Source organism: Pteronotus mesoamericanus, unplaced genomic scaffold (genome assembly GCF_021234165.1).
Source record: "Pteronotus mesoamericanus isolate MK-2021 breed Mesoamerican mustached bat unplaced genomic scaffold, CSHL_Meso_final scaffold_85, whole genome shotgun sequence".
NCBI lineage: Eukaryota > Metazoa > Chordata > Mammalia > Chiroptera > Mormoopidae > Pteronotus > Pteronotus mesoamericanus.
In genome coordinates, this window is record NW_026555329.1 from 37,694,413 (window position 1) to 37,712,277 (window position 17,865).

General features: G+C 38.8%; 1 protein-coding gene across 1 annotated transcript in view; it reads right to left on the reverse strand.

The window, feature by feature from the left end:
- The window catches only part of PUS7 (pseudouridine synthase 7), a 65,249-nt gene that overhangs the window by 33,296 nt on the left and 14,088 nt on the right, over positions 1-17,865 (reverse strand). Inside the window, exons 3-7 of the mRNA XM_054564439.1 lie at positions 17,748-17,832; positions 17,511-17,612; positions 16,938-17,082; positions 10,534-10,645; positions 8,766-8,843 (exon numbers count right to left, since the gene is read on the reverse strand). Coding sequence (XP_054420414.1) covers positions 8,766-8,843; positions 10,534-10,645; positions 16,938-17,082; positions 17,511-17,612; positions 17,748-17,832 — 522 coding nt within the window. The remainder of the gene's footprint in view (positions 1-8,765; positions 8,844-10,533; positions 10,646-16,937; positions 17,083-17,510; positions 17,613-17,747; positions 17,833-17,865) is intronic.

Here is a 17,865-nt window from a genome sequence, read left to right on the forward strand (position 1 = left end):
AATCATGAGCCATATGTTGCAGTTGTGATGCCTACATAGTCTGAATTTGTCTGACTTTTTGCTTTATGATGCTGACTTGCAGAATCCAGGCCTGCTGTTTTACACAAAGCCTTTCCAGCTGGATTTGTCTGACTGTTTCTTCATATTGGACTCAAGTAAACATTTTGGTGGGACTACTACTTTCGGTGAAACAGTGGCCTTTTCAGTGTACCACAGCTAAAGGCAATGATTCAGTTTGTCCATCACTGATGGCAATGAATCATTGCGTAAGGATGGTATTTGCAAGGTTTTTCCACTACGAGTGTACCTTTCTCTTAGTTTTTAATTAGTTATCTGTGGGGTGATATTTTTAAAATGTGTGACTATCCCATCCTCCCAGTCCTTCATCCAGTTGTACAGCTACCGAAGAATAAATGCCACCTGTGTGTAAATAAGTGTTTTTCTGTATCTACTATTCTTTAGTTGGCCTTCTTCTGTAAATAAGGGCTTTACAGCAAAATTTCAGTTCAATTCAGGGATCTTTTTAAAATAGCCCTGGGATTTAAATCATACTTAGAAAGGGTATCCTAAATCCTAATCCCTAGATTATTTTTTTTTAAATTATCCCAAGAATGTGTAGAGTACTTTTACAGCTCTTTATAGTTAAAAAAGGGTGCATCCAGTTTTCTTTCCTTTTGGCTCACAGAAGTGATGCATTTTCTAGCACGTCTCGTTTAGCACAGCGTTGGCCTCCACGCGTTCACCAAGACACTAATCTTCACTACTGGTCTCTCACAAGTTCCCACTGGCTGCAGCGACAAATAAAGGAATTCTGAACAATGTCGTTCCAGGGGCTCTGACTAGGACTTTGTTTCTCTCTCCCCAGTCAACCTCTGATGCCAAAAGTAGCTCATTTATTGTAGGCAGGAGCGGGAGTGGGTCATGTTGACTCAGGGAGATTTCCCACTCTCGCCCTGTTTTAAATTATGAAGACTCCTTATTCTGAGCAACCAGAGGGTTAAGGAAGGAAGGGGGGAAATGTTTTTCACACACAAACCAGCAACAGTGTCAACTGCTGCTCAGGAGCTTTGGCTCTGCATTTTGAATTAACAGCATCATACACATCTTTTTGCTCTTAGTTCTTTTTTAAAGGTAGATTGCGGAATATATATAAATACTGCTCCCAGGATCTGGCTACAAAAAATACACTTATAAATCTGTATATATTTGCAATGATACTGTGGCAGCTGCTGCTTTTTAATTGGTTTTGTTAATATCTGGCAGTGCTGCCACTATCCCACTCAGTAAAAACATACAAAAACATTACACTGATACAGTTATATCTTAAAAAAATGTTTAATGAAATATTTTCCTTTTACTTCTCCCCTTTAATATTATAGTTAAGATGTATTTAGGTAGCTTACAATATCTATGAACTTCATTTCAGGAAAGTAAAGGGGGGACTTACAGAATTTGCTGTAGAAAAGGGGAATGTTGGATCTGATACAGTTGAGAACGATCTATGTAGGGGTCCAGAGGTCATGTGAAAGCAGAACCTGGAAAGAAACCTTGAACACTCTTGTCAACTCCACATGCCCCCTGGACACACCCTCCTCTACCACCCCCTAAGACCTCTGCACCGTGCCCACAGCAGTCACTGTTTGGGTCCTTAGAGCCCATTCCACGCCACCATGTACCCACGTGGATTTTCTGAACTAGGATGGGAGGTGTGGCCATAGTAAGAAGAAACAATCCTTAGGGTTAATCTTAGGTATCTTAAGATTTTAAAGATACATGAAAGTTTTAAATATTACAAAAAATATTATACCTATATATTTTGTGATCTGTTCACTTTTTTTTTTTTTTTTTTTGCTGTTTTTGGGAATTCTTTGAAGCCACATTAAAAAAGGGAAGGAAAAGAAGAAATAGCATTTTTTGCAAAATGTATTATTATTATTGTATTAAGGAATCCATATCTATGACTGTCATGAAGCTCAGGCACGGTTAAACAGTGACATGTTCTGAAGGTAACCCCACTCTGGACTTTCTAATGATAACCACTGTCTTCTCTACCTCAACTGGAAACCCAGACTCATGAGGCCTCAATATCTGCCCTCCTATTTCTGGAAGATGCCAAAGCCAACAATATAGGAGGTTTTCTCAGAGAAGACAACTTTGCCTTCCCAAATGACAAATCCCCCTACTTTGCTTTACAAGGCAGAGAGCAACCCTAAACCACGGCCAGGCTGGGAATTGAGCAGGCCTCAACACAGTTGTATTTTTATGTCTAAAATTTTGATCTATGTGGAATTTATTTAGATTAAGGACCTGGCTCTGGCTGGCGTGGCTGTTGGTTGGGCCTCATCCCACAAAGTGAAGGGTTGCCGAGACGATTCCTGGCCAGGGCACGTGCCTGGTTGCAGGCCTGGTCCCCAGCTGTAGCACGTGGGAGAGGCAATGGATTGAAGTTTCTCTCACAGGTTCATGTTTCTCTCCCCCTCTTTCTACCTGACTTCCCCTCTCTCTAAAAATAAATTGAGTTAAGGAGAAATTTAATTTTTTTTTCAGATAGCTACTCCGTTATCTCAACCACATTCACCAACTCAACCAAACAAATCTGATTTTAAATGCTACTTTGAATACATACTAAATCTGTACATGTACCTGAGTCTAATCATTGACCTATTTCTCTGCCAGTATCAAATTGCTTTAACTGCTATATTTCAATAATATGCTTTAATATACACCAAGGCTAATCCTCCTTATTAGTCTCTTTTTCTGGAATTTTTGTGGCTGGTTTCGCACCTTAAGTTTTCCACATTAACTTTACGATCAATTTGATTAGTTTTAAAAAAGCCACATTCTACTGGTGTTTTCATTAGTATCAGCATAAATTTACACGTTTATTCAGTAAGAAAAAGACATAGGTATCTAAGAACAAATTATATCATTCATTTATTCAAGCCTTTTACATTTTTCAATAGCATTTCAAAGTTTTCTTCAAAGAGATAGTATAGCATACTTTTAAAATTCTTTGTTACAAGGTATATATCTATTTTTTACCCTTTTCTGTGTAACATATTTCTTTTTTTCCATTGTAATTCCTAACTGGCTATTGTCTGCATATTGATTTTTGTACAATAATCTCTCTTATACTGTGTAACTCTCATTCATCAACTCCTTGAGTACAAATGATCATATCACTAACAACCCACAATTTGGCCACATCCCTTCTAATCTGCATTATAGTATGCCCAGAAAAATGATAAATAGTGGTAGTAAGTGTAGTCATCTTCATTTATTTTGTTTCTGGCTCTAAATGAAATGCTTCTAATATTCCACCATTAAATAAGACACTGGCTTTTCACTTGAGATTTTTGTATTTTGTCATGTTAAAATATTTTTATCTTTTGTTATGACAGTATTGATCTCACTCTGCTTTAGTAAACAGTTTTTTTTAAAATTAGAAATAATCCAATATGGTCAAAAATAATTGGTCAATTGGAATTTACTTATTTATCTAATCACTAATTTATTTAAGATTCTCCAATATGGATCATTTTGGTTGCTTAGAATTTTTTTTTAAATTACAAATGATGCTGCATAGTACATTATTGTGTGTATAGGAAAGTGCTTTTTAACTTTTTCTAAATTCAGATTTCCTCTGAAAAGACATCTCCTCTGAGAACCTACTAGACAAATGGGTGTTTGTGCTTCACTTTGTTGAAGAACACACTTCTCTCTTTACTAGTCTAGACTCTGCCAGTGCTTCTTGGCGTTGGTCCTTGAGCTCATTCCTGCTGCCTCAGCCTATGAGGAGCCGTGGTCCAGCTTTGCCTGGAAATACAGGAGTCGGGAAGGTCTGGATGTGGATCCTGGGCACTGGTCCTCCGTGAAAGGCGGAGCTGTGCCCCCAACGCCAGGTCTAAAGAACCACAGTCGCTAGCCATAGAAGAGCTCCTGAGGTGTAGGCCTCTGAAGTCCCTACATTACATGAAAGATGAATGGGAAACTTTATCCTACTCTCTACTTAAAAATATGCTGTTACTGAGTTAAAAAGTTAAAAATTAACCTATGCGAAACTAGCTTGCCATTTCATTTCATAGACTTCTCATTTATTTCCTGAAAATTTCCCCTTATTTCCTGAAGACACTCAATTCCTTGATGAGTTTTCAACCAGCCTACTTGTTTCCTGGTTCAATATGTGCAGAAGCGGCCTGAACAAGTTTCCTGAGGGGAAAAAAACCTGCCATTGCCCCCTTAGTTAATATAAAATGAAGGAAGCTAGCCAGAGAAGTGGGGACATGGATAAAATCCATGCTTCATCACCCTCTCTGCCCTCGATTCCCTTGTCCAATACGAGGACCACACAGGAGTAAGGCAGGTCTGATCCAGCCTCGGGCCAGCTGCTCAGAGGCACCTGGTCCTTGACTTCAGATCTACGGGAGTAATAGTAGAACCACATGGCATAAACTAATCGAAGAATTGTACCCCAAAGAATCCAGAAAAGTAGAGGATCAGGATGAACAGAGTGAAGAACCCCGAGGAGGACATAACCCCTCTTTGGTGAGTAACTACAGCTGCAGAAACAAACAGAATATTTAAGAGTCAGGAGTCAAAAAGGAATCATACAGGCAGCAATATGCAGCTCAGCTCTGGAGAGATTCTGGCCTGCTCCTGATAGCCATGGACGCGCCTGACAATGCAGTTCATTTTTTCTTCTTTTAAGTTGAGACAAAATTAATATTAAATTGATCATTTTAACCATTATACAGTATACAGTTCAGTGGTTTCTAGTATATTCACAGTTAGACAGTGGTTCAACTGTTACTTCTGCCTAATTCCAGAACATTTTCATCTTCCCCAAAGAAATCCTATACTTAGTTAACCCCATTCTCTTGCCCTGAAGCCCTTGGCAACCACTAATCTACTTTCTGTCTGTACAGTTCCTTATTTTGGACATTTCATTTAATATATTGTAGTATGTATCGGTAGTTCACTCCTTTTGTGGGGGCTGAATCATATTCTATGGTCTATTCCTGAATATACAACAGACATGTATTACTGAAACCCACTGGCACAGCAGAGAGCATGAGCATACTCAGCTCTTGTCGGTGGGGGTGCTCCCCGAGAACAGATGACAGTATCTTTGCAAAACTGTTCACAGTTTTAATTTTGATGACCCCAGATCAAGCTTTCTGGTTGTGAATTCATAGCAGATTCTGTGACTAACTAGGGAATACCAGAATCTCACTTTTAAACACCAGGAGCCAACTTAAGCAGATTACACAAAAAGCCTTTATTAAAAAAGCCAGGGAAATTCTGGCTCAGGCTCAGAAAGGAGACTGGCGGGGAGAGGCATGAAAAGAGACAAATCATTCTGACTGAGGCTGTTCCTGCTTGAGATCCTGTTAAAACTACCAGCTGACTTTGGAGAGCTGCATGAAGCTGAAAAGAAATGCAGCTTCACGCAGCTCTCCAAAGGACTGATCGATTCAACAGTAATGAAACTCCCTGCATGGCAGAGTGGGGTTATCCTGTTCAAGTTCTCACGGGAAAGGCCAATCTGTCCTGCCCCACATACCCATTAAGCAAATTAAGGGTGTAGCCTGCCTCTGTGGATAAGTGCTATGTGTTTTCCAAAGGACAATATTTAGGTGTCTAATGTAGTTTCTTACTAAGTCAACAGGAAGATGATAAAGGCTACAGAGGTCTGAAGCCAGATCAGCATCGAGATCAAGTGTGACACCTGGTGGCTCACCAAGAAGAGAAATACCTTCACACTTCAAATATTTAAAAATTTCACACCATATAATGCAATATAAACTAATGATGTACCGTAAAAATTTTTTTTATCCTCATCCAAGATTATTTTCAATTCCTTTTTTTAGAGAGAAAGAGAGGAAGGGAGAGAAAGAAGCATCAGTGTGAAAGACGCGTGGATTGGTTGTGCGTCATACCCGCCCACACTAGGGACTGCAGCACCCGAGCTGTGCTACTGCAACCTGGGCATGTGCCCTGACCAGGAACTGAACCTGCAACCTTTAGGTTAGGGGATGACGCTCCAACCATTGAGCCTCACCCGCCAGGACAACAAGGTGTCTGTTTTTGACCTTCAAATCAGCAAATGATTTTTTTAAAAAGTCATAATACATGCTTGGGAGAATTCTGAGGAAGCAGAATAAAGCTGATAGGTACCACCTTTCTACAGGACAATGAGGCTTTGCTATCAAAAACCTTAAACCTAGAATTTCATGCTCCCATTAAATCAGTAATTCCACTGCTAAGATTATCTTAATGAAGCTATCACTGGTGTGTACAAAGACTTAGCGACCAATGTCTCTCTGTCATGGAATTGCTTATAATAGTGAGAAATGGGAAACAATGTAAACATTAAAAAATAGAGTAATAGTTCATAAATTAGGATATATCCATATATTTAAATATCTTCTGCAATATGATATGAGCATAACATTTCCATTAACAGGGAAAGAGGTGAATCATTTACTGCTCACAAAAAAGGAACACACTTTATATAAATATTTTGGTTTACAAGGAAGAAAAGAATCCCCACAAAAAATACAAGCTATGAACAAGGCAATTTCTGAGGGAGTGCAGCTATGCAGAACTTGCATTTTTTACCTGGTTTCTTCTGTGTTGAAAACAAAACTAACCAACTTAAATTTTAATTGGGGTGGAAAAATTCACAGAGCCAGCAAGAAAGGACAAGAGTCGACTATAAAACTATTTGAGACACCAAAAAGAGAGCAACAACCTCCTTGTCCCACGGCATAGAGTACGGGAAGCCAAGGCGCAGGCCACTGCCGCTCCCCCATTCCTCACAGTTTCGGGCCAGCCCAGGCCCCTTTCCCACAGAGGCCGTTTCAAATCTTCACACTCTTTTCTAGTTCCCTTCTCCACTCCTGGCCTCTTCACTCTCAACAGATGACTCCACATTCCGTGTGTCACAGAAGGAAAAGAGATGAGGCAGGAAGGAGGGAGTACCATGATCTTCAGGTACTTCCTCCGGCTCTCTTTCAAACACGTCCACGTGTGCACACACCGCTGGTGAGTCAAGGGGAGAGCATGTTTTCACTCTGCTTTACTACTACATCATACCACTGCCACAAGGTCAAGGAGCAAAAGGACTGGAAAACCCATTATGGTGCAATCAGGAGCTCAATCCTGACATTATTTCAACTGAATCAGAAAAGTGATGGGAAAGAAGCCAGACCATAGGCGATTGTGGGATAAGGAGGAGATGCTACCTTGAACTCATTATGAAAAGATAAGGGAATTATGAATAAATATATGCATTTAAGTGGGGATAGCAAGTACTGATGACTTTATTTTTCATTATAGTATAATTAACATAAGGTAAACTGTACATATTAAAAAATGTACAAGTTTTAATATGTAGATAGCCCACGAAAACATTACCACATTCAAGATAATGAACATACAGGTCACTCCCGAGTTCCACCATGCCCCCTTCTTTCTTCCTCTTGTCATTCCTTACCTCAGGGGTGTACTAAGGTGGAAGCCTGAGTCTTTCTGACTCCAGAGTGCTGAATTCATCCTTTCCCTTTTACCTTCATTAAACTGGGTTCAGATCCCAGTTCTCCCTTCTCAGAATGTGGCAATATCCCCAAGATCTCCAGTTTCATCTACATTGCTTTACCCACAACCCTTAATCCTGCCTCTAAACACCACTGCCTCTGTTGAGATCAAGGTCAAGTCCAAAATCCTCAACATGATATACAGGGTGCTTCAGAATCTGAATCCTGCTTACCCCTCAAACCTTATTTCTTACTGTGCTTCCACACAACTAAAGTACTTGTCAGGTACCAAATGTGCTATGCTTCCCAATTCCTATCCAGTGTCTTTTCACAAGGCTGTTTTCTTAGTCTGGAACAAACAACCCTAGACCTGCACCAGCTCCAGGAAACTCCTACTCATCCTTATAGACGAGTGGTTCTCAACCAGAGACAATTTGCCCTTCGAAAGAAAATGGCAATGTCTGGAGACATTTTTGTTTCTTATGACGAGGTGGCAGAGGAATGCTACTGACATCTAGTGGGTAGAGAACAGTCAGGGCTGCTGCTAAATGTCCTACAATGCACAGGATGAACCCCACAACAGAATTTTCTAGCCCAAATGTCAATAGTAAAGAGAGTGAGAAGCTCTGGTCTAGATTAAAACTCTAGCATCCCATTTTCTGTGAAAGCCTTTCCTGGCCACCCCCTGCCCCCAACAATGAGTCCTGGACTTTGTTGTCAGGTTTACCACAATACCACCAATATACCTCTATTTTAGCACGAATCTCACTGTGTGATAAGTTGAGTTACTTATCTGCTCTATTAAATAACTGCTTCAGAGGCAGAGACCCTCTTTTTCCCTATATATTTCCAGTGTGTAACAAAAGAGCTCATTCACTGTTTTGTATTTAAATTTTAAATAACTTATATTTAATAATGAATGAACAAAAGAGGGGAAAACGCACTATTCTCTTCACTCTACCACGAAACCCCTCAAAAATTACAAAAATAAAAAAACCTGTTTACTGTAAAAAAACCACTAAGAAATACAAAAAAGCAAGAAGAAAAAAACATTAAGGAATAAATGTTTCTGTAAAAAAAATTAAGACATATAAAAAAGCAAGAAGAAAAACACAAACAGAAAAGTAATTTTTAAATAGGCAGAGACACCATCTAAAGACTGAAAGAGGCACATTCAACAAAGTGCATTTGAGAACTTATGAACCCTAATATGTACTCTCTACTTACTTGAGAACAGCAATTTCTTGAACAGTAATGGCCCTTTTATCTTTGGTTCCCATGTAGGAGAATATGTTTGGCTTGACTCTGGAAAGATAAAAACAAGACTATCTGTAGTTGCATACCACTGGGAGATCATATTTTTCGTAATTTAAGATCCAAAATATACTTAAAATCGTAATAGATTAAGATAATAAAGAGAAACCACTTAAAAACGTACCCAGGAAAATGTAATTAATATACAAGATAAGAAGGTAAATGGTGCCTGAACAACTACCTTCTTGGCGGTGCTCAACTTCGAGCATTTGTGGCTCTAAGTCCATAACATGCCACTCAAAGACTTGGCTAGCCAGTAACAAAAAAGGAAGTAACATACTTCCTATTGATCGCATGCAATGCATTATATCACCTAAATGTGAAGGTAAAGAAAAACTCATTCTAGATATATAATGTACCACTTTGAAAATTTTATATCTTCAATTTTTAAAAAGTTAATAATGATATGACCTTTCTTTGTATAAAAAATGATGTATATAATAATGATGCTACTTCTTTGTATAAAAAAGCCAAAAGCTAAAACAGGGATCTAAATAATTAAGCCATGAAGATATAAATAAGCTAACTTATTAGGATGTAGTTTATAAAAACTGCTCCATACTAACAGGAAAACCCAGAGAGGACTTCTTGACCTCTGAGCCATCCTCAGGCCAGACCCCAGAGGAACTCTCTCTGCAACTGTCTAGCCTCCCATAAGGAACGGTCTTCTCTCCCAGGCTCTGGTACAGACAAGGTTCCACCAACTCTCTTCCAGAGAGCTAGCAACTAGGATGAGATAAAAAATAGGGAGGGTACTGTACTGTCCACTACGAACTGAACTGTTGTGTTCCCTCCAAATTCGTATGTTGAAGCCCTGACTCCCAGTACTTCTAAATGCAACTGCATTTGAAGATAGAGCCTTTGAAGAGGTGATGAAGTTTAAATGAGGCTGCTGGGGTGGGCTCTCATCTAATCTGACTGGAGTCCTAGTAAGAGGAGGAAATTTGGACACAGAGGACTCCAGGGACACAACGACAGAAAAGGCCATGTGAAGACACAGAAAGAAGGTGCCACCTGCCAAGGAGGAAAACAAACAAACAAACCTACAACACTTTGATCTCAAAACTTCTAACCTCAAGAACTGTGAGAAAATTAGTCTGTTAAGTCACCTAGTCTGTGATATTTTGTTATGGCATCCACAACAAATTAGACACTGTGCATCATGTTTAAATAGGATTAAATAAATACTAGAAAACAAATTTGTACTGCATGCAGATTTGCTGTGGTGCCTGTACTCATTTCTAAAAAATACCCCAAAATTCTTCAGCATCTGTTCCATCCTCTGAGACCCAATCTCTGCTACATTTACATCTCTTATGAGAAAATCTGACTGGTCTCCTGTTTGCAGTCTAATCAATCTCCTTACAGTTTAGTAAAGCAAACCTGTGCAACGACGTCAAAGTGCAGGCTTTCCAGGAAGAAAATTAATTTTTATGTTCAGTTGAATAGACTGGTTACTCTTTACTACATGTGAACTATTAACAGAATTTTCACCTTGAATCACTGGCAACATGCAAGGAAGTCAAAAACATTAATTCACCTACTGTGTAAGAAAACTATATTTGGGAGGCATATTTGCTATTTGTTTCCCTATTTTCCTGCTCCTTTCTCATTAGCATGGTAAAAGGAAAATAAATTTCTGTGTTTTGATTTTGTATAGGCACAAGAACACGATACTAACCTTAAATATTTGGACAGTACATTAATAGCATCCATGGTATCTTTGTTTTCCTTGTATAGTACAAAGTGGCAGTAACTTCCCCTAGATTTTGGCCAAGAATGTTTTCTTGGATCTTAAAAACAAAAGAAATAAATGTTATACACATTGCAATAAAAGTTATCTGTTTTTCCTTATGAAACCCTACAAGCTCATTTTTTGCTGGAGCACCTTTGAGAAATCAGATCTAGTCTGACAAGAAATACAGGTTGAGTGGTTACAGCTGTGCGCACTATATGTATTAAACTTTTTGCGATTGGACACAACATTATCTGTCCATATTTAAAATCAAAGGCTGAATGCAGATGGTGTGATAAAAGACTAACAGTAACCAGCAATCTTCACAAAGAAGCCCAGAGGAGTCCACCATTCCCTAGCAGAGTTATATTACAAGCGTATGTCTGACAGGTGGGCCGACTGGCTCTCTAATACACATGCAGTCCAGAGGGAAACAGCAGACAGGTTGGATTCTACAGCCTTGCTTCATACCCCCAGGTATTTACACATACAGGACAGACGCCTTAGATGGGCTGGGGATAAAACTTGTAAGGAGTTGCCTCAGTGACACGTTTAGTTTCCACAGGCCACTTCCATCACAAAATATCTAATACTAGTTGGTTTACAGAGGGAGCACCTGGCATTCAAGACCTAATGGTCATTCTCGGGGAAAAGGAAATGTTAAAAATTAAGCCAGGTTAAACGTTAACTTTTGAGCTACTGTTACTTTTTGGAAATGACTAATATTTCAAGACTGGAGAACTTGATTTTTAAAACTTCTTTAAATGAATATTTTACGTATCCTATAATATAGAAACATATTTAAACAATATTAAGATTTAGACTTAAGCTGCCCAAAGGATGTTTTGAAAAATCAACACTTTGGGAAAAATACCTAAGTTACAACTGCACTTCCCAGACATTGTACAATAACATTCGTAAATCTTGGGCGACACACAGCTGCAGTCATTCTTTGAACACATCTAATTTACTTGACTTCTGTCACTCCATGAAAGAAAAGCTTTGAAAAAATATTTCACATAATCCCTGGAAAAGTCTTTTAAATATGTTCCTGTCTTTGTCCCTAAAATAATCTATTAGCGTGAATTCATGCATCCGTCTTCAGAAATATAAAATACTTCTAGTACTCAAGTTATCTCTAGTACCGAAGCTACAATGTAAAGAACAAATGAATTAATAAAACATCTGGGAAAACTGCCAGGGCACAAATGCTCAGTGAACTGCCTTTCATTTTGATAAATATGAATGTGAATCTTTTCTGCCTTGGACGGAAAAGTATTACAGGTACTTCTTTGGCTCTTGGTGTGAACTCCTCACAACTCATCCTCAGAAAACTGTGAATAGGAATATCATTTTTGGTTTTCCTTTCAGCTCACTACAGTTCAGCAAAGTTGTCTACACTTGGTCCTTGTGACAAAAATCATTGGCATTTCATTTTATCTACATGAAACGCCAACTGCTCTTACCTGCTGTAGTTCTGACCTCTGTCCAAATGCACAGCATAAAGAGCACAAGAGAGCAATGTTTAATTTATAATAATATTAAAGTGCTTTAGAGGTGAACATGCAAATGACCGCATGGAGTTTCTACCAAGGACTTCTACAGCACCTGGTAGAATATGGTGGGTTAACAGCCATGCAGACATTAACAATGGAATGTCGCAGAGGCAAACAGTGAACAAGGAGAAAACTCACCTAAGGTACAAGGCTGCCTGCCTCAATCCCCTTGCAATGGCGTGTCTGCTCATCCTCAAAGCTGCACTGCCTCTACCCACCAGATGGAGCAAAAGGTTTAAGACTGGATGCAAAATGCTTCCCTGTCTAGAGATTTGTGCTCTTAAATATGGGAGAACACATACCAAATGCTCTTTGTGATTAACTTTTGGTGGTGAGACTGCAAGTAATTATTGTTTAGCTTTGTGTTTTATGAGTTTCCTGCACTGAGTTACAAAGATTCTTTATTTGAAAAAATTTGAAGTAATTATGGAAAACAGTTCTTGAACCAATAGATTCAAGAGATTTAAGAGACTTATCCATTGAATGCAATGTTCTCAACTTGTTTGTTTCATTACTGGAACATGTATGTAAAAGGCATTTTTAAGATAATCAGGGAAAAACTGAATATGCACTGGGTATAAGATATTAAGAACTTACTGTTGATTTTGTTGGATGTGATAATGGTTTACAGTTTTAGTCTTATCTGGTTAGATACAAGTATTTATGAGGGAAATGAAGTGCTGTATAGAACTTTCTTTAAAACATTCCAGTAAGAAAAAAAAAGTGAGAGGAACAGATCAAACAAAAACAGATGATGGGTACAATGGGGTTAATATACAACCTGTTTTATTTATGTGCATATTTGAAAATGTCCATAATAGAAAGTTAAAAAAACACTTGTGGTCAAAGTTGAAGTATAGCTACATTTTCTCCAAACAACCCCTTCAGTACATTCACAATAAACTACAATGGCAAGAAATAAATGAAGCCAGAAGGTTAAAAACTAAATGCTATGAACCATGACAACCGAGTATGAGTTTTGGCTCACAAGCATGCATCTTTCATTAGCATATCCAAGCACTGAGCATGCATACAATTACCCCCTTTGCAAGTAACAGACACAAAGATTCTGTTTCTAAATGCACTCATTTTACAAAATAGAATGTATTGATTGACAGAAAAAAATCTATGAGTCTCAACTTATTTTGGGTAGTTTATAAGCTCCAAATCCTTAGAATGCTAAGTACCATATGTGTATAGCTTTACAGTTTAAGTGAATTTAAAATAACTTTCAGACGTTTTTGAGGCACCCTGATTTAAAATGCTAATGTAAAGAATTCTGAGGCTGAGAGAATAGGAAGCAGCCTTCTGATAGTTTGCTATGGCAGCCCCAGTCTAGCAGAAATAGAAACCAAATAAAAGAAACGTTTGGAAAGATTCATGTACCGCAGAGACCCTTCATGAATAAGGAAGGAAAAATGTCTGTAGCTCAAGAAAGATGACAGGATGGGGTAGCATACAGAACATTCTTTCCTTCTTATTCCAGGCCATTTCCACTGCTGCGCCCTGCATGCCAGCCTTTCAGCTTCCGCAGGGATCCTGCTCCATCCTCTATCACTCCTCCCAGAATTTTCACCCTCCCTCTGCAATGGCGCTTTCCCTTCAGTATACCAGTATGCTCAGGGCACTTTGAAAGTCAAACCTATGTCTCCCTCTCCTTAACCATGTTCCCTTCCTCTCTCCTTCACTTTACAGCTTATTTGTAAAAGCAGTATGTACCATATTCTGCCATGTATAATGCACTCCTGTGTATAATACACACCCATGCGTTGTGTGCATTATACACAGGATTATTATATCCATTATTATACCCATGGCATTACTGATTATACCCATGTATAATGCACATCCTTATTTCCCCCTCAAAAATATGGGCAAAGAAGTGCACATTATACATGACAAAATATGTTCTTTACTACCTTTTACCTCAATCTACACTAGTCTTATTCCACTGAAACTGCTCTGGCAAAGACACTGCTGATTTTCATGTTGCTAAAAACTGATAGACATGTTTCAGAGTTCCACTTTGCTGGACCTATAGTAGTATTTTCCACTTCTAACCACTCTGGTTGCTGGAATTCCCTTGTACTGTGATTCCATCACACTAGCCTCTCCCAGAGAGTTTCCTTTTTACCCATCTGGCTCTTCCTCTTGAGTCTCTGTGGATTCCAGCTCCAAGTATCCCCACTGGGAACCATTCATTTCAGAAAGTATGGAGAACTTCTACATATCACATGGGAGAGTTTTGGTTTTTTCACTTGTCTTTAAAAAGAAATTCTTAGAGGTATTCGTAATTTTCATTATCTCAAAGTGTAAATCAATTTACCTGATTACGTGGCTTATTAATAATTATGTGATAGTTTCAGAAAAATACTCTATGTATGCTTTGTTAAGTAAATCAATGTACCCTGTAGATCAGACTGGATTAACATACGAAATAGCATTTAAGTAAAATGGTCATAATTTGCAATGCTGGGGCCCCAAGATACAGAATCTACTATGCCTACGTTTTAGGATGCACGGCTTTATTTGAGAAAACAACAATAATTTATATCAGGGTTTGGTGGTAAAGGGACTCTAAAAACATTGTAAACGTAGATTTGCAATGAAGATGTAAAAGCTAATTAATTCAAATGCTAGGCAAAGTGTCACTTCTCTTCCTGGACCACCTTGTGTTCAAACAGGACACTATCGGGTTCTATTTGCAGGGACACAAACAATGGTCTCTGCATACCAGCTCTCCTTACTTTTCCAATGGTGATTCCTTTAAGCCACTCTCAGCTCACAGGTGGGAATCTAGACCTGTAAAAATGAATGCACGCTCTCAAGTGCCTGTCTGGGTCCCTGAGGAAGAGGGAGGGAAGAGCTCAGATGGCAGACCTCTAACCCACCCTTTACTAAATGCCACAAGAGGTTCAGATCTCCGGGCAAGCACTGATCCAATCTGACCTGCCTTCATGCTTCTTTTTAAGTGAGAAATTCACATTTTACTGAAGGTGTGCAAAGGGAAATGGAGAGAGGTGGTGTATGTCACACAGAGCTCACCATCTCACTTGGAAATTAAGAGAATTTATGTGGGAAAAAGATGGTGGGCGTGGCAGAAGCACAGAAAATGTAGATCAAGACAGAACATGAGAGATCTTGTACCACTTGCTCAACAAGAAAGGGTGAGAACACTGTAATGGCCACTTTAACCTGTAAATGCCCTAACTCCTCTCCCTGAAGATCACAAAACCTGACATCCTCTAAGAAATAATGTCCAACTCCAAGAGGTACCCAGTCAAAAACAATACAGGCTTTATCTTTTCCAATCTATTTCCTCATGACCACACTCAGCAGAATAAGATCTTGCCTTTTCTTGTTGCCTTTGCAAGGGGGTAGTTGCCCAGCACGCGCTGCCTCTCTACAAGGAACACCTCCCTAGCAGCCCTTCTTGCCCTGGGTTCCAGGCATTTTATGATGTGACTATAACAGATGTAGCTATTCTACATCTAGAATAGTTACTAGCTATATGCCAATCTGGGGAGAATGAAAAAGACAGTCACTCAGGTCATTTTCCACTGGGCTTAATTCCCTTGAACAACTCTGCCTGAAGGAGGAGTGTTAAGGTAATATTTTACACTATGACTCAGACATCAAAGAAACATACATTAGCCATTAGTTTGTGGATTTGAAAGTAATTAACAACACACACCCACAGGTAGTTCCAGAACATTTCATCTCACTTTTCTTTTTGGTATCCACTGAGAAGTGGCCTCCATTCTCCCCCTTCTTCTCCCCAACTGCTCAAGGTTTCTCATTTCTATGTTACCATCCGAACTTACTGATTTCACTAAATATTTTCCAAAACACAGCTAAACCTTATTTCTGCCCTTTCATTTCACTAGAACCATCGTTAAAAACAGTAAAGATTTCATTCACTCACAGCATTAATCTAAGGGAATATGACAAAGCATTAATGCTTTGAACAGTCTTCTTTTTAATATCATCTTGGGGTTTTGTTCTAACAGATACATTGAGAAGCAACGCTTCACTAACAGGAGTCAGTACTAGTAGGGGAAGAGTGTGAGGAAATAACTTTTTCGTACTGTAATTTTCATTAAAATTGTATCTGTTGATTTGACAAGTAAAAGAAAAAAAAGTATCTAATATTTCTTAAGGTTATATGTAACCAGAAATTTTCATGGCTGTAGAAAATGTATGAGAACATAAATATCAGGGATTCACTGACAACACACTCATTTCAAATGAATGATATGCAACAAAAAATGGGCTTGAGCAAAGGGGCTTTATTCTACATATTCCATGTTTTTTATACGTGAATGAAGAAGATACAGTTGGAAAGCAGCATCTCTTTCAATACAGGGACTTTGCCGAAAGAATACCACTGGGATGGATGACAGCAGTTTCTGTTCATCTGAAAGCTTTCTTTCCTCCATTAAGAACACAGAAGGAGCAATGTCCTTGCATTTTTCTTCTTGAATTGCCACTCAGCCCACTCTGCTCTTCAGGGGACACACTGAATTCCTAAGAAGCTCTCTCAGCACCACTGTAATTTCAGCAAATCTTTACTCACATAAAGGACATAATTCCCCCTATCAGACAGACATTCTGTAGGACTGCTGTGGCATCTGAAATGATATCATTCACCTTCTCTGAAGGAGAGACATGATCAGTTTCCTTCTCTGAACAGCAAAGTGAGCCTTGAACACAGCCAGGCAAGGAAAAGGAGTAGCGGGATCTGCCTCGCACAATTTCCCGGCAGAAGAAAGGCCAGGTCACTCACACACTTACTTGCCAGAGCCTTTTTTCCAGCTGCATGGTAGGCTACAATGTATTTCTTTCCCTCTCTATCCTCTGTTTTTGTCTCTAATCCTGGAAACAGAGATTTAATTGCTTGATGGATGACAGTCCTTTTCTCTTTGGTGTCCTCAACAACCTATTAAAAACACAGATTATTATGTCACTTGTCTCTTTTAACTTTAAAATTTTCAGATTTCAAATTAAAAACACAATCCCACTGTACAGCACCTCTGATTGCCAGGCTGTGGTCCTCCTTTTCCAGGAGACACTATATGATATAACAGTCACTGCAGGTTCAAAACAATAGATTTCTTTGCTGATTTGTGGTCATATCATTTTTTTTAAACCAACTTTTTTTTTTTTTTGGCCATAGTTTATGTGGATACTGGTTATCTGTCACTGATTAAAAATATTTTTTAATGTAATGCCCTTTTACATCAAGTAGGACAGTATCATCCTTTTGTTAACTACTGTAATTTTTCCAATAGACTCTTACTAACATCTACCCGAAAAGAAGCAATCAAAAGCCTATAAAACCTTTTCATATATTTCTGTACTATTTACCTCGATGGCAACACTGGTTTCCTTATTTACGAAAAGCTGAAGCTCTTCTAAACGCTGCTTTTCTTCAGCTGTCAAAACTGTAAATATATCTTCTGAAGGATCCTTTAAAATAACCATAAAAACTCCCAGTGAGTCACAGATAGAATTCAAGGCTGTTAAAGCTCTCTACGTCAATGATCTCTAAAAAAATGCTATCTTTATACAGAAGGTGAGTTTTGCTGGAGAGCTGGCCCCTACCTCCTCATCCACTGGGATGGACAAGTCATCCAAATGGCTGATGCGTCCATCTTTTCCTATTTCATGAACAACAAAGTCGGAGTATCTGATGAAAAGAAAACACAAATTCTCACAACAT